Source organism: Toxorhynchites rutilus, chromosome 2, assembly GCF_029784135.1.
Source record: "Toxorhynchites rutilus septentrionalis strain SRP chromosome 2, ASM2978413v1, whole genome shotgun sequence".
NCBI classification, from domain to species: Eukaryota; Metazoa; Arthropoda; class Insecta; order Diptera; family Culicidae; genus Toxorhynchites; species Toxorhynchites rutilus.
This window is the reverse complement of record NC_073745.1, coordinates 45,392,097-45,416,016: the sequence shown is the minus strand read 5'-3', so window position 1 is coordinate 45,416,016 and position 23,920 is coordinate 45,392,097. Positions and strand designations below refer to the sequence as shown.

Sequence of the window (23,920 nt, the reverse complement as noted above, 5' to 3'; positions counted from 1 at the left end):
GTGTTCGTGTATTTTGGTTATTGTTTAAGTTATTTTTGTACATTCCATTTTTTATGTGCACGAATAATGATCACGACGCTGTTGACAGCCTGATGCGTAAATTCTGTATGAAAATCGGTACCTTGCTGGTGGTATCGGTTGGGAAACAATGGGATGTCACAGAACGAATTTCAATGAATATTTTGAAATTTTAGGACAATACCTAAAGCGTTACATAGGGGTTTTTGAAAATTCGAAAAAATGCCAAAACGGCGACCGTTTTTGTTAAAAATTAGATATTTTCTATGAAAAATATCTAAATAGCGATTTTTGAAAAATCTAAAAAAATATATATCAAAAAAACAGCTATGTAACGCCTTAGATAATTCATTTTTACATGCTGATAAAAAAAATCAGCCAAATCGGTCGGGTTGAAATAACGTCGAGAAAATCGTGTTTAAAACATCGTACGGCAATACTATTTCCCATGAGGTGACCTCATACTGACTCATTACCCGGCCAGGCCATGCATGATGGCAATAGTTTGCGTGGTTTTGTCGCTACTCCCTAGCAGCCTTTAAAAGGCCAATTTGAAAGCGAAAAAGTCACAGGAGAGTTGTGTCCGAGTTACAACCGCATAGTTGACGTAGGATTCCGTTAGGCTATCTGTTGATTTTGGATAAGTTGGAAAAATTTCATCGATAAACTCTCTGATAATTATCTGGTGGCCCTGAAAAGGGCCGTTTTGTTTGGTTGTTTGGTTGAAAATGAACACAACAAAACAGATAGCTCAAACCGAACCACCCGTTCTTGAGCGGGAACACACCTTGGTTTTTGTTTATGAAAATTGAAATAAATCGTTTCATATATCAAGTCGTTTTTAACACAACAAGCTACCACATACAATTTTACACCTACACTTGTGCTAAATTTTTCACAATACATGATCGGTCAATGATATGAAATTTCACGATGCAAACAGCATTAAAGTTCCAAATCTAAATTTTATTTGCTAAAATTAATCGTATCATTAACCTTACTTGCAATATAAAAATGCCCCCGGTTTGCATATATTTACCATGCCGAGATCACCCGGGCACCTTGCTTTTGATGTCTCTGTTAGGGAACACTTTTGGGTGGGAACAAAAGCTCCCCCTACTTTCATATATTTGCAATGTCGATTTCCCCCAGGCAGCTTGGTTTTGATGTCTCTGTTAGGGAACAGCCGCATATGTCGTCAACTTCGACCAATCAGAAGAGGGTATTTCCGAAAGGATAGGGGTTGAGATTTCTATTGTTCGATAGTCATGAAACTAGACATACATTATTTTCTTCAATATAAAAAATTGTTATGGAGTGCCGAAATCGATTGACGCAAAAATTTCATCAATCCATCATGAAATGACTGAGTAATAAGCGTTTGAAATTGGACAATTTTCACGATGTGCTCGATTTTCGATTTTCAATTTGTACCCCAATATGTTCCCGAAAGACGTAATCCTACGTCAAAAAAATAAACTATCAGCCTTAAGGGAGGTTGATGACTTCTCGATGACTAGAGCGAGACTGTGATAGAAATTATAAATAACATTGTTGGCGAGTAACAGAACATCCCTACTGCAACCCTGGAAAGGAGAGTTTGTTTAGGTCTGCAATTAGCGATCAATGCCCTCACTATGATTCTCATCAACCGATTGCGGACAAAAGGGGAGTTATAAACAAACCGGCAATATTAACGGTACGGATAACTGTTCTGGATACAGGTCTTCTACCAGTGGAAGCGAGAACGCAAACTGTTTTGCGTAAACGCCGGTCATACTCTTCTCTCTTGTGTGAGCCGGACACAATACAAAGTGGAAACCTAATAGAAGGTAGAAATTCACCACTCTACCGGAGCCGAAGAAATAAAACATCGCACAGCGAGAAATCGGCAGCGCGCAGCTGAAATGTAATTCTGCGGAGTTCAACCAGTTCGAGTTCGTCCACCACAGGATCCATATGGATATAAAATGAATATAAGTGATCGATAATTAATGTTGTATTATTGTGAAATATTTATTAATATATGTAGTATTGTGAAAGACTTGTCATGTGATTAAATGTGTTGCTAATCAAGCTGTGTGTTATTTGATTGAGAACAGAAACTAATCCACTAGTCGGTGTTTAGTGTTGTTGGCCGTCGGCACTGCGTAAACGCAGTTGGGTTCATTGTTTCTTTTGCCGACGGCAATTGGATTTGTGTTTTACTGGGAAAGGTATTCCCGTTCGATGTTGGGTGCCTGAAATTTATTAGAACTATCGAAGGTGGCCAGGTACCCAACAAACATATTTTACAATATCGCCAAGTGCAATATACCATGGTGGAGCTTAAGGAAATTTTCTCCTTCTCCTTTATATCTCTTGTTTTTTTTAACGTGGGACTACGTCTAACCGGAGTATATGGAGGGTAAAATGAAAACCTAAACACAGAACATGCAGGAAAAAATGAAAGATTCCGAATGCTTATTACTCGAACATTTCTTACAGGATCGGAAAGATGTTTGCATCAATTGATAGGGAATATTTCTACGCTTCTATCGCAATTAATAAAATGTTATTTTTCATTAGATAAACAATTGAATAACTGTAAAATGTTAAGCGTTATCTAAACGGCATAACTGCCTCATTTTAATTGGCCCGATCTACGATTTCCCTAACACAGCCATCAAACCCAAGCAGCCTTGGGTAAATCTGCATTGCAAATACATGAAAGTCGGGGGTATTTTTGTTCCGACTGAAATGTGTTTCCCTAACACAGAGTTCAAATCTATGTAGCGTGGGGAAATCGAAGTTGAAGTTTTTGATTCATGCAAGTCGGAGGTATCTTTGCACCCGCATTTTTTTTTGCACTCCGCAAAGTGTTTTCCTAGCACGGATTACAAAAGCGCCTACGCCTTACACAATGGTTTGGCTCGGTTATTCATTATTGTATTGAAGGATATACCTTCATATCTTCCGCACACTGAATTTCTACGCATACCATTTGATGATTAGGCAAAATGTTGTTAACCATTTACTGCGATAACGCCTATTGATTAAACAATATGTGTTCGACATACATGTCAAAATCAGAACTGAGTGCCTGAAGTTCATAAAATCAAGCAAATTCGTGGTTCGAGAAGTACGTACACTTGAGAGATGCAAACTTCAGAAGGAAATGTAAAATAAAATAAACGATTGATAATTCTCCCGTTCACATATTTTGTTCTAGGCATCATACTAAACGTAAAAGGACTGTCATTAAATTTACTTGTAATGAAGAGCATTATCTATCACAATGTATGAATTGACCTTACATGACATTATACAATCTTTTTACTCACAAAGCAAATATATTGAATTCAATTGAATTCGGAAATTGTTTCATTCCATCAAAAATTTAATAAATACAAACAAATGATTGATAAGCTAAGGTAGTCCCACGTCAACCTTGCGGTTATATCATAGATATAACTCACCCATTTTTTTTTGTTTTTTTTTTCTTTAATTCACCAAATGAAGGATGAAAATAATTCATCATTTTTCGAGTATTACCGAACAATTAAGAAAAAAACAGTTATTTCAGAATTATCTTTAACCATTTGTTGTCTGTTCATTTTAAAGATAGGAACATAATGTTCCATCAATTTGTTTTAAAACGATCTATTGGAACTAGAATATAGTCGTCAACTGAAATGAATACAGCCTTATATTTTCTGTTAGAACTACGATTAAAATTTTTATTTTCCTCTTATTTTTAGCTACAACCCAATTTTTATTTTGCTCACATTCATCACCTATTGCTCACGTTGATTATGTTCATCAGCGTCGACGACCGCTGTTTCCACCACTCACACGACGATTTTGATTAGCCCCTGGTCTTTGATGCTCGCGACGATTCTGGCCGTTGGCTCTCGTCCTGTCAAAACTTCGATCCCGAAAATCTCGGTGTGTTTGCTGGCTCCGCACCTTCGGCGATACCGCCCGCATGTTAGAATCATGCCCACGACGTTGTGGCAGTCTCTCCCGTGGTCGCTCTACATGCGATAATGCTGCATTCACCGTCCTCGTTGGTGTGACCACCGGACCTGCTAGCTGTATATTCATCGGTCGACCATCGAGACGGATCCCGTTGAACTGTTTCATCGCTTTCACTGCGTCGACCCGTCGCCCGAATATCACGTCAGCCGTCCCCAAAGACACTCCGTTCCGATCGTAGTGAACCGTGGCGCCCTCGAGGGGTCCACATTCCGAGAAGAGTTCGATCATATCCGAGTCCGACACACCTTGGTCCAGATTTGACACCACCATTTTGGTGCTACCTTCGGTCGCATTTTTGTAACCGGCGGTAAACAGTTCGAGTTTCGGAGCATTTACATTATAGCGTGCTTTCTTCGGACGTTGGATTCCTCCTCGATTGCCCCCTTTCTGGACACCTCCGCCATCCCTTGGCGGTGCGGTGTTCTTTCGGAACTTCTTTCCAACACCACTGTTTCGTTGTCCTTGTAGGTTCGCAGTACGTTTCTGCGATGGTTTGTCGAGACTGTTCCGATTACCTTTTTGTGGTTTTTTGTTGGTGCCATTTTGTTTGCGTTTTTTTGACGTCCCATTGGTACCAGTTGACTTTTCAACATCTTTGCGAGGATTTTTACCTTTATGTGTTTTCTGCGTCTTGATGATTTCATCCAAACTCATTTCGATTTTATCCATTTCGCGTTATGCTGACAGATGAGTCACGGTGTTTATGGTTCTCGACTGTTTTCAACAGTTAACAAGTGAACGACTTTGATTAAATTGTGATGACATCTATGCGAGATGCGCATTATAAGGGAATGTGAGGTACAAATTGTTCTGTTCAGTACGTATGTTTTAGTTATCTACCAGGGGTACAAAATTTGAATTCACTACCTGTACCTGTGACGTTCGTATTGATAAATTGAAAAAATCCTACCTATCATTTCTCCTTTCGAATAAAATTCGAGCATGGGTAGATATATATTTCTTAGCGGTTGTTCTCCGTGAAACATCTGGAACACAAATGCATGGATCTCATTGTGCAAAATTCGATGGGTACTATTTGGATAGTTTGGAAGGGAAAAAGTCCTTTTTGACTCGCGTCAATTTTGAACCCTAATTGGTGTTAACTATTTTTGAGAAATCAGTACTCTTCTTTTGAGCGCAAACAATGCAAGTTGTTTGAAATCGAATTCTCCATTAAGAAGGAACCCCTGTCTGGCAGGTCGGAAAATAATAAATTTTCGTTGATTTTTTTCGGATATTACGAATAGAGTGAAGTGTTCGTGTATTTTGGTTATTGTTTAAGTTATTTTTGTACATTCCATTTTTTATGTGCACGAATAATGATCACGACGCTGTTGACAGCCTGATGCGTAAATTCTGTATGAAAATCGGTACCTTGCTGGTGGTATCGGTTGGGAAACAATGGGATGTCACAGAACGAATTTCAATGAATATTTTGAAATTTTAGGACAATACCTAAAGCGTTACATAGGGGTTTTTGAAAATTCGAAAAAATGCCAAAACGGCGACCGTTTTTGTTAAAAATTAGATATTTTCCATGAATAATATCTAAATAGCGATTTTTGAAAAATATCAAAAAAACAGCTATGTAACGCCTTAGATAATTCATTTTTACATGCTGATAAAAAAATCAGCCAAATCGGTCGGGTTGAAATAACGTCGAGAAAATCGTGTTTAAAAAATCGTACGGCAATACTATTTCCCATGAGGTGACCTCATACTCCTGGCTGTAACTTTCCAACGAAATCAAATATCGAAATATCCTTTTAGGACAACATTTCTGAGGGCATAAGCTTTCAAAAAATGTAAAAAACAAAAATAATTTTTTTTCGATTTTCCAGACCGGGGTTTCCCCTTAATTCAAACAAACAATAACGCAAATTTTGTAGATTTTGGTTTTCCATATCTCCATTTTCTTCTATATCGAAAATCTATCTGAAGCAATTGTATTTCTTTTAACAAAATACACAGCAGTCGAAATTCAAGCAACTCGACTGACCAATGGCAGAACTATCTCAGAGTGAAACAAACAAATGTCTTAAAACTTGAAATTCATTTTTCTCAAAAACGCGTCACTTTTACAGGGAAAAGTTGTTCTAACAACAGCCTTTTCATGTTCTAATGTTTAAAATAATTTGTTTTTCAGAATTTTTTTATTCAGTTTTTTTAATGAAAAAAATAAACTATTTCCTTTTTTACTATCTAAGATTTTTCAAAAAAAAAATTGTATAAAAAACTCCAAATTTTATTCAAAAACAATAAGTCCTACAAAATCTTGATCAAATAATGAAATGCAGGAAATTGTTTAAATTTTCATGAAACAATAAGGAAAAATTAAAAACATTGCACTGATATCTTTTTAAAGAGTACTAAATAACTGAAAAAGTACTAAAAAAGAAAAAAAGTACTAAATTACTAAATATATAGGGTAACACGGGGTGAGTTGGACCACCCCATTATCTCAAAAAGTAATGCTCAACTTGGATTTTTTATAATGTTATCTTCTTTTATTAATGAACCGTATGTAACTAACGTAGAAAAACTTTGGTAAAATTCGACAGGGTGAAGGAAATGGTAGCATGAACACAGCGAGCACTTTTATGGTCAAAAAATGTGAATTTTCTGATCGTGGTTTTAAGTTTTTTCCCGCTGATTAAACAAACTTTTCGTGTATTGTGCAGTAAAGTTCTGTTCGCCTACAGAAGAGGAACAATTTGATGCAGCGAAACTGTAAGTTTGATAACAATAAATGAAATTAATTGCATTTTAATTTTTGCATGTTGTGTGGGGTGACATGGACACGTTTTTGTGGGGTGAATTGGTTCTACAGGTTTGAGGCTTTCCTTTGTGCTAATTGATTCCAGATGCCGCTGAATTACAAAAAGAGGGTGGGCAGACAACTTTGAAAGAAGGAGGAGCTTGAAAGAGCAACGCAGGCCATCAAGAACAGATTTTCTTTGACCAAGCATCGAAAGTGTTTGAAAATCCTCGAAAAACAGTGAAAAGATCCATGCAGATACTAGCGGACCCGGCAAACTTCGTCCTGCCCAAAATTTGTTTTTGTTATCAATACCTTCAAACATTCACGTTTTCTTACTATGAGCAAGTTCATGGGTCCAATCGCAGAACTGTTCATTGATTGATCTTCTAATCAACCCCGTTGAATTTACCTTTTACTATAAAATTCCTGGTATTTCTAACAAAACTATTATAATATCAGATTATTTACAGACACAAGTCTCGTAAAAGATTTTTAAACCACTTGCAAATAACATGTTTCTCCGTTACATGGAATAAATGTTTTATACAGAAAATATGATAGAATAAAGACAGCCCTAAATCGGACAATTACTTCCTCGAGTTCTGCTCTTATCAACACATCCGGCGATCGTTTTTTTGGTATAGATAGAAGAAGATATAGGAGGGCCTTTCTTCACGTTAAAATCCATTTCCAGTTTCGAACAAAGATAAATTTCGCTAGCACAAACATCAAATGGACTAACAGCACTTGTCCCTATGTAATTGTAGAACATATGGGAATTTAATTTTCCGAATTTTCCCTTTTGCCTTCAGAGTTTTTCGAAAATTTTCAATTGTCATGTGTCATACCATTATAGAAACATTTCTCATACCCAAAAACCCTCACATCCCAAATTATGATTGATACGTCTCGAGTTATTTTTATGGCAGCCCCACCTAAGAGAGGGGGAGGAGAGAATAACCACCATAGAAACATACATTGCACCCTAAAACCTCCATATGCCTAATTTGGTTTCATTTGCTTGATTACTTCTCGAGTAATGCAAAAACTTGTGTTTCATTTGTATGTATTTTTCTGAGAATAAAAATAAAAATGTGTTTATAAATAATTCCAATTTTTAAAACAAATTTTTTCTTCAGCGTAATTTTTTTAATTTTTTTTAATGAAAATTCAAATGATTTCCTACATTTAATTTGAAACAACAGTTGAAACACTTGAACAGAATCTTGAAGGTATCACAGATTTTGAGTTCAAAAATTGAGTTGTTAAAAACGCAGAAAAAAACTTTGGTCCTTTCGAAAAAGTGGTCTAATTTAATTCTTCTTTAACATTTTAAGTATGCAAAGTTACTTAAATGACCAATGTCTTTACACCTTCAACGTTTCACAACACTGATAGTAATTTTTCGAAGAAAACATGAAAAAATTGCTGTGAGGATAACTCTTTCACTATAGCAGTGCCTTTTTGCGATGAATTAATGACTTGTTGGAAATTGTAATGACTATTCATATAATTTTTTGAGAATTAAAAACAAATTGTTTTGAGAGAAGTGAATTTAAAATTTTAAAATGATATATTTTTCAGTGTGAGTTTTTATTTTTTTTAAAGTTTAAACAATTTCCTACATCTCATTATTTGTCCAGCATTTTGCAGATCTTATAATTTTTGAGTTGAGATTTTTCGAAAAATTGGGAAAAAAATCAAAATTTTGAATCAAAAACCATAAGACCTGCAAAATGTTGGTGAAATAATTAAATGTAGGAAATTGTTTAAACTTTCATGAAAAAATATCACAAAAATGTTTGAAAATATTACAATATTTTAAAAATTGAAATTATTTTTCCTAAAAATAAAATTCTCAAAAAGTTATATGAATAGTCCTTACAATTTCCAATAAGTCACCCATACATCGGAAGAAGGGCACTGTCACAGGGAAAGACTTATCCTGACAACGACTTTTTCATGTTCTCTCTTTGAAAAATTACTAATGTTTAACTTGTTACCTTTTAGTGTATTAGTGTGTCTGCGTAGCTTTTTCTATTTAGAGACACGTCAAGAACATGTCAAACGCGAGAAATTAAACACAAAAATGTTACGAGTAAAACATTCCCATACAAAAATGCCATATATTCCAGAAACTATAAAAGATAGAAAGATGACGACTTCAACAAAAGTTCATATTTTATTTAGATCTAAAACATTGTGGAATACACTATATCGCTATCTTGACCAGGGCTCTGCATAGTCAAAGTCAACTGAGGATAGTCAGCTGACTATCTGACTGACTATATACGTATTCAGTTGGTAATGACTCTTGGCTTCTTCACGCAGTTTCTCCGCCAAAACGACAGTCAGTCGGACGTTTAGTCGCTGTCTCCCTCTACCGACTCGACTATATTATCTCATTCTTCCCAGTCAAATTGTCTTCATTGCATTTTGAAGAGACTTCCCCCAAAACGAATTCGTTCCTCCCTCTCTCCCATGTATCACGTGTGCATGCTTCGATGTTTGAGTTCAACGTGTTTAAAGTTTTCGTTTCTCTTTATATCGACGTAATAATAAGATTGCGTACACGGGTAAAAATTTCGTTCATAGGGGGGTTCAAATGTGGATTGAAGTCAGTTGAATGAAGAGGCAGATTTATATTCATTAGTCGCGTCAGTGAAAATAACCTATGACTGGACTAGTTCATCAGTCATCCTCGCTAGTCAACGCTAGTCGATTCATTTTCTAGTCAATTCACTTTTTGTTGACGGCGACTGCCGAAGCAGTTCTAGTCGGAGCGAAGCTACTGGAAGTAGAGTCGGTCTTCATTTTTCACCTTCGAAGATTTCGGGCCCTGATTTTGACTTTAAAGAAAATTTGGATTAGTTGTAATTTTTTCAAAAAAAAAAACATGAAAAAGTTGTTAGATAAAAATTTTTCCTGTAAAAGTGCCCATCTTTCAATGTATGGGTGACTTGTTAGAAATTGTAAGGTCTATTCATGTAATTTTTTTTTAGAATTGATGAATTTCTATTTTTAAAACAATTTTTTTCAGTGTAATTTTACTATAAAACGTTTTGATTTTTTTTCTAATAATTCAAATAATTTCCTACATTCCACCCTCTGACCAGAATTTGTAGGTATTATAGTTTTGAGTTATAAATGTTTGTAATAAAATAGAAAAAAAAGCTCTGGTCCTTTTCAAAAAGTAGTCTAATTCTTTTTTTTTAACATTTCAAGTATGCAAAGTTGCTCAAATGACCAATGACTTTAAACTCACAACGTTTCACTGCTATATGAGATGATGCTGTCAACTCCCAAAACGAGTTGGGATGGAATTCGTCAGCAGAGAATTAAAAAACAACTCCGAACATCTGCTGTAGTAAAGATCATATTCTACCCTCCACACATACCTGGTGCCACTGTCATGGATCAGATTTAGGACAATTGGGAACGCCGTGATTTATGGAAAAAATAAACATAAACGTTGGAACCATTCGCTGTCCATAAAATGTGATAGCAACTGAAAACAATACAATAATGTATGGATGAAAATAAATTTACCCCGCTGGACAGCGCGTTCACCTTTCTTTCATTCACCTGTTCCAACCAGCAGCCGCCTTTACCTTCTCTGTGTGATACTGCTGCTGCTGCTGCTGCTTTTGTTTCCGTTGGTATTCCGCGCTCCGGAATCCGTTTCCTGATATTTATTTCCGGAAACGGTCCGATTTATATTTTGTTCCATTTCTCAGCACTGCTCAGCCTTTCGAGCGGAAAGAAGCTAAAAATCGAAATAAAACTGTCACGAATAGAAAAAAAACGGAACGCGCTGCGGATAGTGACTTTTGGGTTTGTTGTTACGCAATAATGGACCTGACTGTCGGTTGGGTTGGGTTTGGGATATTAAAGTTACCTTAAGGTATATCGGAAAAAATTAAGGGCAACAAGATTGCATCAAAAGCTTTTCCGGGTTTCTAAAACAAATTCATCAAATGTATTGGAATGGGATTCCAATCCTGTTAACGAGATGTTATGTTCTGTATTACGTGCTTGATATTCCTCATAGATAATTTTCGAAAAACAAGCAGCTTTTCTATCTATCACATTCCCATCGACATCTGTTCAGGCCCTGGAATAGAAAATTATGATATGCACTGGTTTTTCACTCGATGTCATGGAATCATCACATTTCGAAAGAACGCAGCTACAGATTTTTTTTTCGTTTTTTGTTGTGCAACGGTATCTAATTAAACATATAACCGGAAAAAGTACGGCCTAGTTCCCCTTGTTTCTATTGGGAATGTAAAACTGATTCCACTAATTCTTCGATTATGACTCGCACGAACAGCTGGGAGGTTTACTTCGGTACACCTAACAGAACGTGAGACTATCTGCGGCTCAATTACTGTTACAGAGCACGCGGGTGGGCGCTGACCCATTCGTCTCCTTAATAATTCAGTGGGGCCCCCAGGAATACTCAACATCCATTAGCACAACGCAATGGAAAACCGGGCACTCCACAGAAAAAAAAAACTTTTTCACACGCATACATCATCCCCGTTGCCCCAAACACAGCATCCCAGCGCGCTCGTCACCACGATTTCCACCGTGGGCACGCATCATCACTGGGGGACTGGGGCTATTCCGCTCCTGATGTGGTATACCATTTTTCCGGCTACCATCATCAGTTACAACCGGTAGGATAATATATCTCATCGCGCGAATTCCCTCTGTCTGTCAAACGCGTGTCCTTCGGGAACCTCGTGAGCGGTTTGCTCCACAAGTTGTGTTATTTTTCTTCTGGTTCCGCCTTCCGGTCTGCACGAATATTGGTGGGACCCGTACACTGTGTCTTCACTTCACACATGGGAATTTCAAGGCGACCATTAATATTTTATTTCGGCAATAATGGCTTGACGAGATTTGGAGCAAAGTTTGAATCGCTTTACACGCGCGAATCGCGCCCATCTAGCGCAGGTGGACGTGGAATCACGCGCGTATTCTCAGGGGGGAAATATATTTGAGCTGATCGCTAACGCGGCCTAGTGCGTTTCAATTGGCGGTAAAGGAACGAAAGTGAGACTGGTAAATTGGTTGAAGGCCTAGGCTTTAGTGTGTACCATGTGTGGTTCATTGAAGGCTGTCAATCCGATTCTTTGTGGGGGCTGTCTTCTTCACTTCAGGCCGAGCAAAACAATATTTTACGAATTCTAAAATAGGGAAATCTGAAAAACGTGTGGATTCAATGTTTTATGTCCCAGCATTCCAACCACGTTATAACGAATAATTTGACGATTTACTCATATATGAAATTCCAATTCAAAAAGTATTTTTCGAAATTTGAAAAATAGTGGCGTTGAATAAAATCATATTCAAAACAATGAAAAGGGAAATAATGCAGTTTTATAAGAATTTTATAAGTTTTATAAGAATTTAGCTGACCCGGCAAACTTCGTCTCGTCCAAAATTTGTTTTTTTGTTAACAATACCTTCAAACATTCACGTTTTCTTACTAAGCGCAAGTTCATGAGTCCAATCGCAGAACTGTTCATTGAATGATCTACTAATCGACCCCATTGAATTTACCTTTTACTATAAAATTCCTAGTACTTTTATCAAAACTCATCATTATAATATCAGATTATATTCAGACACAATTCTCGTTCAAGATTTTTTAACCACTTGCAAATAACATGTTTCTCCGTTACATGGAATAAATTTTTGATATAGAAAACAAGATAGAATAAAGACAGACCTCTCCCCTCTTTCCCCTTGGAGAGGGGGTGGGAGTATCTATTCACCATAGAAACGTTTTGTGTCCTCTAACAAACCTTTGCATGCCATGGCATGGCATTTTCTTGAATAGTTTTCGAGTTATGCATAAACTTATCCTTCATTTGTATGGCACCTCCCCCTTAGAGACGGGGGTGGAGTGTCTAACCACCGTGAAAACATTGATGTGCCCTAACACCTCCATATACCTAATTTGGTTTCGAGTAATGTATAAATTTGTGTTTTATTTGTATGGCAGCCCTTCCTAAGAAAGGGGGAGGAGTATCTAACCACCATATAATCATTTATTGCACCCTATAACCCCACCACGCCAAATTTGGTTTCGTTTGCTTGATTAATTCTCGAGTAATACAGAAATGTGTGTTACATTTGTATGGCAGCCTCCCCCTTAGAGAGGGGGGAGGGGTCTCGATCGGTTCAGTAGTTTCCGAGTCCATAAGAATCAGACAGACAGACAGACAGAAATCCATTTATATATATATATATATATATATATATATATATATATATATATATATATATACATATATATATATATATATATATATATATATATATATATATATATACGTTACGACCAGATGTACCCCACACGACCATTTAGAGCAACAACGAATCATAACAACCGATGCAACCAGGATCAGATTGCACCCAGAGGCCTCCCATCAAGACAATCGCGAGCCATAACAACTGACGACAACGGCTGACCACGCGACATCATTCAAAGGAACCCGATCTGGAAACAACGCGACCGTACGGATAACAAGGAATCTGCTGACGCGAGATACCGACATTATAAAAAGGCAGGGAACAGAAGATAGCATTTAGTCTTAGTATGAACGTTGATGTGTAATCTTTAAATTTAGCGAAAATAAATTTATTTTTTATATTGTAATCGCCACTTCGGTCATTACTGGCGCAGTCTTTGTGAAAGTGTTGTGTAGTGCTGCTTCCTGGGAAACCATCCGCGAAAGGACATCGCTGGAGTTACGGGAGCTGCCGAACAACTCACGGAACCACGCTCATCGATAACATTAACAGACTCCGGGAATGAGGTTACTGATACTGTAAGTAATTTTCACTCTCGTTATTAATTAACCAAAAAGTGATCAAGTGCAACTAACAAGTGCAACCATTGCTTCAAGAAGAAAAAATTCTAAACACGAACGGTTTCAACAGCATAGAGACAGCATAATGTCCACGCAAGAGAACCAAACAATGCAAGAAACAGCGCAAGCTGAATTACCAGTGGAAATTACAGCGGAGCAATTAATCGCTCAAATACAAGAGTTAACGAAAAACCAGGCCGCTCTTATTCATACTATAACTAAGTTAGAAAACAAAGCGAAGGATCCATTTTTAAATTTCGTCACGCCGGATCCCGTGAAAAATATTCCGCACTTTAGCGGAAATAGAAAAGAAACGCTCGCGTGGGTGGAAGACACGCAGCAAACACTAGATTTATTCAGTGACTATAAATTCGAGCCAACCTACAAGCAAATCATACGTGTTGTTAGGTCAAAAATTATCGGGGAAGCAAGAGAGGTTTTGATTTCCTCCGGTAACCCTACGGAATGGGACGAAATTAAAGAGGTTCTCTTAAACTCGTTTGGAGACAAGAGAGATATCACCTCACATATCCAATCTCTTTTTTATGTAAAACAAGGGAAAGCATCTCTCACAGAATACTATAACAAAGTTAAGACGATTGATACAGCAATCAAATCGTCTGCTGCACACATGGAAGACTATAAAAATTCCATGGAAGCAGTCATAAAATTAATAAGTTTAATGTCACTTACAAGATACATAGACGGACTGAATGGGGATCAGCTGGCTATGTACGTGCGTAGCTATAGGCCGAATTCGTTAGAAGAGGCCCATGACATAACTATGCAACATTCCAATGCCGCATTCAGGCAAAAATTGGAAAACAAACAAGGTCCTTCGACCTACAGAATTCCCGAGCAGAAGGCTCAGACAATTTCACAAAATCAAAAATCATATAATCCAAAAACCAATCAGAATAATAAACCCGTATCTGAGAGATTCAGATCTCAAAAAGTAAATAATGACGAGGACGTTTCTATGAGGACGTACCAGTCGAAAATGCAGGTTCATAATAATGAAGTGCGCGAACCGGAACCTAAAGCGGATTTGACGTCGAACGATTCAATTTTAGAATCAGAAGACGACGACTATTTTGAAGGCGACGAATTAAATTTTCAGATGGTAAGAAAGGAAAAGCAAAAAACATAAAGAATAATAATTTTATTCCTTATCTGACTATCCAAACAACTAAGGGCAATTTAAAATTTTTAATGGACACAGGTGCCAATAAAAATTATATTTCGCCCAAACATGTTAAACTCGAAAATTGCAAAGATGAAACAGGAATTCACGTCACGAATATCAATGGCAAACATGACATCAATAAATCAGCTTCATTTGACATCTTCCAAATTAGGAAGAAAGTAAAATTTTATGTATTCGATTTCCACGATTTTTTCGATGGATTAATAGGGTACGAAACACTGAGAGACCTCAATGCTCAGTTGGACATCGGCAGAAATAAATTGAAAATTGGTAGAAAAACTTTTAACCTCGAAAAGAAATTTCCAGGAAACCACAAAATCAACATTTCGGAACAAGAGTTCCAATTTGTAGAAATACCAATAAAGCAAAAAGGTAGCTTTCTTGTTGAGGAAGAAACTCCATTTGATTATTTTTCAATTCTCCCCGGTTTATACCAAAGCAAAAATGGCATAGCTATAGTGGCAATAAAAAGTCATTACCCCAATAGAACAGTACAACTGAACTCTAATGAAATTGAAATTGGAACCGATTGTTTTAGATTGAAGGACATTCCGAAAATTTCACCAAAAGGAAAATACTGTTTTAGGAGTGAACACATGAACGATGAGGAGAAAAAAGCTTTAGAAAGGGTTATAGATGCCAACAGAGAAATACTTTATACCGACTCGGATAAATTAACTTTCACCCATAAGATAAAGCACAATATCAGGACTTCAGACAATATACCAATACATACAAAATCCTATAAATACCCACAAATTTTCGAAACAGAAATCCAACAACAAGTGGAAAAAATGCTTAGATTCACTATTGTAAAACCAGAATATACAGAAGCAGACATAGTCGAAATTCTCAAAAGTTACCTTAACCCCAGAGGAATATCTTGTCTAAAAATTCCAATATCATTAGTACAACTCGTTCAGGAAACATACTGTAAACATTTTACTAACAATAAATTCAAAGTTTTCATTTCAGAAAAGCTTCTAGAAGATGTCAGAATAGACGAGCAAAAAGATGCCATAATACGGGAAATACATGACGCAGCACACAGAGGAGCAAAAGAAAACAAAATGCAAATCCTGCAGAAATATTTTTTCCCCGAAATCGAGCGAAAACTGAAAATATTTGTTAACTCCTGTCATATTTGTAAAAGAAGCAAATACGACAGGAAGCCCCCAAAATTAATTCAGAAATCATTTTTCGGCTCAAAACAATTCGAACGGGTTCACATGGACATATTTTTCATGAAAGGCCAAAAATGGCTGACCATCGTGGACTCCTTCTCCAAATTCGCCAACGCCATACCACTGACAACAAGAACGATAATAGACATAAAACGCGCTTTTTCCGAACACATCAGGCACTTCGGTAGACCGCAAACGATAATTTGTGATCAAGAGCCCGCTTTTACATCAATAGATTTCGTCGGCTTTTTAAACGAGCTCGGAATCGAAATTCATTTCGCGAGTAGTTCTAATTCCAACGGAATAGTTGAGAGATTCCACTCAACGATAATCGAGCTTTATAGAACACTAAAAACAAAATATAATGAACTTCCGATCAACGATCGGATGAATATAATTACCGACATCTATAATAATACATTTCACTCCGTGACGAAACGAAAACCACGTGAGCTAATATTTAACACAAATAATGTTACGAACGCGGCTGACGTAATTGAACAATCCAACAAAATCCACTCTGCAGTAAAATTGGAACTAGATAAACGTAAACAAGCCTTCGAAAAGAAGCATGAGAATCGTGAAGAACCCAAGCCACTCAACCCTAACGACACGAAATACATAAAAATTAGTCAAAGGTTGAATAAAGATAAAGACATTTATAAACTTTCTACCATAAAAGAAGACAACCATCTAACCTTCAAGGACACAAATAACATTAAAATCCATAAAAATCGCATAAAAAATTAACAAAGACCACTAAAATGAACACCATATTAAAGAAGCCATTTGTTTTTCTTGCAGAATAATACTCATCAAAACAATAAGCACCACCAACTATAAAGAAATAACGAACAGCAATGGATTGGTTGCGTTCAAGATCAAAACAGCAAGGATTAGAATCGGATATGACAGAATGTTGCATAGAATCAACCTAAATACATTAAATGACAATATAGAAAACATAGAAAAAATCATGAAATCGTTTGAAACTATAGAACACCTAGAGCAAACACTACTAGAAAAAACCAAACTAGCAAAAGATAAACTCAGGAGCCTCCTACCACATAGAATAAAAAGGGGACTTATGAACGCATTAGGAACAGCCATTAAACTCATCACGGGAAACCCTGATAACGATGACCTAATAGTCATGCATCAAAGTTTGGGAATATTAAAAACACAAGGAGACAAATTAGTGAACAATCAGATGAAACAAATCCAGATCAATGAACTTTTTCAAAATAAATTGAATAATATTACAGACTCTATTAGTAAAATTGAATCAAAAATTACTAAGGAATACAACACAGTACAGGGAATAAAAACAGATTTAGAATTCGTCAACCTTATCTGGAATATGGACAAAATTATCAGCATATTAGAGGACATCGAGGAGCAAGTAGAATTTTCTAGAGTAGGCTTGATAAACAAAAACATACTCTCATTGGAGGAAAAACAGTTAATTTTAGACAGGCTTAAGACACAAACAATAAAGCTAAATTACTTAGACGAAATTTTCCAATATACCTCAGCGAGTGTCGGTATCAGCAACAATCAAGCAGTCATATTAATAAAGACCCCCATTTTGGATAAAAAGACGTACGATTTGTTAGAAATCCATACTTTGAGAGTTAACAATTCACGGATCGATACGAACATCAACCTGGTAACGAAATATGGCAACACAGTTTATTACCAACCAACAGAATGCGATATTTGCGATGGAAATAACCTAATTGAGGACGATTGCATCTATAAAATATTAACTCACCAAACACCCAAATGCTCGTTTGTAAAATCAAAACAAACAACACAAATCAAAGAAGTCAAGCAAGGAATCATCCTGATCGACACAACAGAAATCGTAGAAGTAAAAGACTCTTGCGGAGATTCAAGGATGGTTAGCGATGCCACAATAATCGAAACCGAAAACTGTACCGTCAAAATACGAAATTTCACATTTTTTGGACAACCTGACGTAACCTACCAGCAAGAATACCTGATCCCAATATACAGCAAGCCCCTCCAAAATGGAAATTTTACAGATCTTGACGATGAAAACGTCATGCTACGAATACAGAACTTGGAAGAACTCAATGAAGTTCAACTTTACTTGAACACCACACAACACCGGGTAATAAAAGAAATGAAGTAACCAAAAATCCGCCAGAACCTCTCGTGGCTACTCAGGTGGACGAAACTGAAAACAACGGAAGTATTCCATTATCCCTACTTCCGGGGAAGAAGGCAGAGCAAAAATGCATCCCGAAACCATGGATCGAGCTGCCGAAACTTCAATCGAGGACGCTTGAAACTTAGGGGGGAGACGTTACGACCAGATGTACCCCACACGACCATTTAGAGCAACAACGAATCATAACAACCGATGCAACCAGGATCAGATTGCACCCAGAGGCCTCCCATCAAGACAATCGCGAGCCATAACAACTGACGACAACGGCTGACCACGCGACATCATTCAAAGGAACCCGATCTGGAAACAACGCGACCGTACGGATAACAAGGAATCTGCTGACGCGAGATACCGACATTATAAAAAGGCAGGGAACAGAAGATAGCATTTAGTCTTAGTATGAACGTTGATGTGTAATCTTTAAATTTAGCGAAAATAAATTTATTTTTTATATTGTAATCGCCACTTCGGTCATTACTTATATATATATATATATATATATATATATATATATATACATATATATATATATATATATATATATATATATATATATATATATATATATATATATATATATATATATATATATATATATATATATATATATATATATATATATATATATATATATATATATATATATATATATATATATATATATTGTGGGCTGTAAAAAAAAGTCCTGCGGTATTTTTTTTGAATTTTCATTTGTTCATAAAATTAGTTACAATCATCTGTTTAAGTCAAATGTGCGCCGTTTTGACTTGTTCCCAACGAGATGCCAACTTCATAATACCCCTGTTATAGAAGCTCGCTTCCTTATTGGCAAAAAAAACTCGGATAGCCAATTTTCACAGGCCTCTTTTGTGGCTAACTTCTGACTACCTAGCTCGTTCGCCATGGACAAAAACAGGTGGAAGTCACTTGGTGCAAGGTTCGGACTATACGGCGGATGCAAAAGAACCTCCCATCCGAGCTCCCGGAGCTTCTGGCGCGTCACCAAAGAAGTGTGTGGCCTGGCGTTGTCCTGATGCAAGACAATGCGGCCTCTGTTTATCAAAGATGGCCTCTTCTTCATGAGTGCTACCTTCAAGCGGTCCAGTTGTTGGCAGTACAGGTCCGAATTGAGCGTTTGGCCATAGGGAAGCAGCTCAAAATAGATTATTCCTTGACAATCCCACCAAACACACAGCAGAACCTTCCTGGCCGTTAATGAGGGCTTGACCACCGTCTGAGCCGCTTCAGCGGGCTTCGACCACGACCGTTTGAGCTTCACGTTGTCGTTTGTGACCCACTTTTCATCGCCAGTCACCAACCGCTTCAGAAACGGGTCGATTTTGTTGCGATTCAGCAGCGATTCACATGCGTCGATACGGTCAAAGATGTTTTTTTGCGTCAACGTGTGTGGCACCCATACATCGAGCTTCTTTGTGAATCCAAGCTTCTTCAAATGGTTAATAACGGTTTGATGACTTATCCCCAGCTCTTGGCCGATGCTACGGCTGCTACTATGCCGGTCTTTCTCGGCTAATTCAGCGATTTTGTCGCAATTTTCGACGACAGGCCTTCCGGAGCGTGGCGCATCTTCGACGACCTCTACACCATAACGAAAAAGTTGAAACCATCGTTGTGCGGTGGAAATGGAAACTGTATCGGGCCCATAAACTGCACAAATTTTATTGGCAGCTTGAGATGCATTTTAGCCTTTGTCATAGTAGTACTGTAAAATATGTCGGATTTTCTCTTTATTTTGCTCCATATTTGCGACACTATAACTCACGAACGACTTAACCAAACAAGACACTGTCAAGGACTATGATGACAGTTTGATGAAGTTTATTCATTCATTTGGATGACGCAGCCCGTTTACTTAAAAGAAAGCTGGCAATTTTGGATACGTATGTACGTATGGTACTGAAGTGCAATTTTGATTAAGAATTTATTTTTTCGCAATAAAATTTATTCCGAGATCAAAATACACAACATGCATAATTAACGGGGCAAACGTAATGCACCAGGTAAACGTATGCCGTATGCCGTATATACTAAAGTCTCCTATGTTTCACACAAACCGGACAATCGGTGGAACACAGGTTTGCTTGCAATAGCCCGCCGGTCGTCGGCCGACTCGACTTGCGTTCCTTGTCCTCGTTAAATGGGAACTTCACCCCCATTATATTGAACTCAGAATAAATTCCATCACGAAATAATAAATTCATGATAAAAACTGCGCTGCGGTGGTAAATGCGTAAGTACCATTTTTTTCTTATTTATTCCTTTTCACATTTTAATTTAAATTTTGACATATGACTATGTCTTCGATTTCTATATAGGGGGTCGCTCTACGAAAAATAATAACGATTTATTAAGAGTTTTCAAACGCATATTACTCAAAATGGTTTTTGCGACATATGTTGTGTTATATATCATTACACAGGAAATTTATCCACATTTTTTTTGCTTGAAACATGAACAGTGAATATAGTAAAAAAAAAGTTAACAATTTGTCGATTTAATTGGGTATGTTTTCATTCGATTTCACTATCCATTCGCTTCCTCCCCGATGCAACGAACAATCTTTTTGCCTAAATTCGGGCGTTAGTTCATAATGTGAGTTGATGCGTAATATGAATAATTCTTCATTCTTCAACGAATTTTTAGAGTTTAAGCAATTCGTAAAGTTTACTGATCATATTTTGTGTCTGCCAGGTAATATCATACCGATTGAATGGATTTTTTTTTCTACGAAGAACAATATGTGGACAACGGAAAAGTTGGGAGATATTTGCCAAACAGAGATTTGATCTGAAATATAACAACTACTATAATGAAATTTCTAAAAATCATAATCTTTTTTGCCAAATCTCTTCATCTGAATATTTCTTCACCATGAGGAACAAATTAGAGTTTAATAATTTTTGATTGTTTGATTTTATTCACTCAGTAACATATTTCAAAAAGCAACCTAATTCGTTCCGTTTCCACAAAATGGCTCAAGGTGCTATAAGTATTCGGCGGCGACAGCTGATTTTTGCTAAATCGTGAAGTGTCGACATTCGTCAACCAAATATTGATTACAAGTCTTTGAGTTTTGCACAACAAGTTCAGGTTTTAGTGCATTGGAAACGTCATGTTTCGTTGCAAATAAGCACCAATTGTGGCAAGTTTTGATTTTCTGTATCCATTGGAAGAAAAGTGCAACTGAAATGCATCGAACGCTTGTGGAAATTTAGAATGACTCTGCGCCATCGGATAGATTTAGTAGGGAACTGTTCGGATGATTTAATAGTGGTGATTTTAGTGTTCAAGTTAAAAAGCGTCCGGGTCAACCGAAAAAAAATGATGACGATGAATTAGAGAAATTACTCGATCAAGATTCGTGTCAAACGAAAACAGAACTCGCCGAATCATAAGGAGTTACTCGATAATGCGGGCGCTACACGATTCGTCCAACGTTTCACTCGAACGTTGGACTCAAACATTTGACTCGATGAATCGTCAAATGTTGTGGCGAATGTGCTGCTACACGGTGAAGTGAATGTTCGATTCAAAACAATCGGCGAGTATTTGGATCGAATATTTATTGTTTTTATTTACCATCAAAAACGTTAGGAAACTGAATGACGATGCGAGTACTCAGATCGTTGCAGTAGCAATTGTACTGATATCGGGCTGTAAATTAAAAATGCTTCAAATCAACATTTTTAGAATGCAATATTTCGCCGAATATTTTGAACTTTGAGAATCAATTTCACAGTTCCTTCACCTAAAACTTGTAAACAAACCAATCTGTCAAAGATAGATTCGGACGCATCGTGTAGCGGTATATCGAATGTCATCGAGTGTCGAATCAACGAATGACAAAAATCCTTTGACTCGTGTCACTCGCGTTGGAAGGTAATCCACAACGAACGGATTACCTTCCAACGCGAATATTCGACACTCGACATTGGTGGTTCGTAGCTCGTCAGTCGACTACACGATGCGTCGAATCATCGAGCGTCCAGCATTCGAGGGGGTTCGTAGCATCGTGTAGCGCTGGCTTAAGCTATTTCCATAAGCTGGGTCCTCCGCCTTATAGCTGAGAGCTTGCCAAATAGTTCAGATTACCATTCATATCAATCGATACAGAACGCTTTGAGTGGAATACGCTTTACTCCAGAAGCAAACCAAGTACAGGTAAACCTTTTTTTGTGCGGGGGATAGGGACCGCATAAAAAAAATCGCATAAAAAAAACGTGCAAAACTTCTCCAGTAGCTTTAAAAAATCGTGTTCGGTACACATTTTGAAAAATTCTTTTTTTTTGCGATAGATAGGGACCGCATAAAAAGGTATCCCCCAAGAAAATAACTCAATTCCACGCCGTTCACCGTTCAATTTCTGTTTGTTTCCCTGCTTTGTGATGGGACAGTTTGCCTCTTCGGTTGCGCGTGGCTGTTTTGTGCTTTCAGTTGCATGTCGAAACGTGTTGTTGTTAGAAATCATGTCATGCAAACACTTAGAAAAACTTGAAGCATTTGATGGGAGGAAGGGAATGATTTCAGAAGTGGATAATTGAGACGCAAATATGCTTTTTTCGAAGAAACTAAATGGACGATAACTTCGTCAAATATGCTTCTTCTCATATACCGCACAAAAAAAACCGCACAAGAACAGAAAACCGCACCAAAAAAACGCACAAAAAAAATTCGCACAAAAAAAAACCGCACAAAAACAGGTTTTACTGTATAAAAAATGGCAAGATTTCCTGGTTTCAAAAGATAAACGCTTTTTTCCCGATTTGTTGCGTTAATTGGCAGAAAGATGGTAAAATGTAGAGGTTAGTGATGGTCAATACTTTGAATGATTTATTAATTCACTTTATATTTATTCACTATTTATCAAATAAATTTGTTGCAAACAAAAATATAAGAATTAAGTTGCAGACACAATATTATGTCTTTTTTTGACGTAGGACTACGTCTTACATTAAGGGTGCCAAATCAGAAAACAGGTCACGTTTTTATGAAATAAAGTTAACGTTAATAACTATTTTTGCTGCGAACGGATTTTAACTATTTGCGTATCAATCAAATCGGAAACATTCTAAGATTTGTTTGATATGCTATACATTACAATCCCATAGTATGTACATGGTTTAAATTGAAGAAAATTGAAAGCATTCCCATTCCTCCATACATTTGTTCTGTCCATTTGTGTGCTTTCCCGAACAGAGCTGTCAATAACGAGCAACTTATGCATGCGCTAGAATAGAAACAGTCGGAGATGAATGCATCGTTGGATTCAAAGTCTCTGTAAATAAAGGAAAAGAAGAAGAAGAATAGACACAACGAAAGGGGATAGCGAAAAGAGAATATTCGCAAAGTAAGTAAGCTGTCGCTAGCGTATAAGTTTGCATTCCCTCTGAGGAAAATTCTTAGAATCTTTTCTGTGCCCGAAACAACAAAGGTAGCTTATTCTGCTCGTTTTGTGTTTTGTGTTTCACCTCGAGCTGTGAACGCTAGCGAATATTTCACTTGAAGCTTATCGCTGAAACTGTGTGCATCTGTTAGACGCGTGTTTGATGCTTTTTGAATGGCGATGTACGGAAGATGCCTCTCGTTAAATACTCAGTGCAATGCGTGCATTGATATATAGAAACA

General features: G+C 37.0%; 2 protein-coding genes across 4 annotated transcripts; one reads left to right on the top strand and one right to left on the bottom strand.

The window, feature by feature from the left end:
• Positions 1-3,819: 3,819 nt before the first annotated feature.
• LOC129765701 (THO complex subunit 4-like) lies at positions 3,820-4,707 on the bottom strand. The gene has a single exon (XM_055766119.1). It carries the CDS (start codon positions 4,705-4,707, stop codon positions 3,820-3,822), a length of 888 nt encoding a protein of 295 aa, XP_055622094.1.
• Positions 4,708-13,196: 8,489 nt separating this feature from the next.
• On the top strand, positions 13,197-18,739 carry LOC129770628 (uncharacterized). 3 transcript variants are annotated; one of them, XM_055773586.1, is made up of 3 exons: positions 13,197-13,410; positions 13,500-13,644; positions 16,882-18,739. In XM_055773586.1, exons 2-3 carry the CDS (start codon positions 13,628-13,630, stop codon positions 18,233-18,235), a joined length of 1,371 nt encoding a protein of 456 aa, XP_055629561.1. In that variant the 5' UTR covers positions 13,197-13,410; positions 13,500-13,627; the 3' UTR covers positions 18,236-18,739. The 3 variants fall into 3 exon arrangements, with proteins under 3 accessions (XP_055629561.1, XP_055629560.1, XP_055629562.1); XM_055773585.1 differs by having other exon boundaries at positions 13,197-13,644; XM_055773587.1 differs by having other exon boundaries at positions 13,197-13,644; positions 15,857-18,739.
• The last annotated feature ends 5,181 nt before the right edge of the window (positions 18,740-23,920 follow it).

Excerpts from the sequence above, each read along its gene's own strand:
- LOC129765701 (XM_055766119.1), bottom strand. The coding sequence starts at position 4,707 with ATGGATAAAATCGAAATGAGTTTGGATGAAATCATCAAGACGCAGAAA.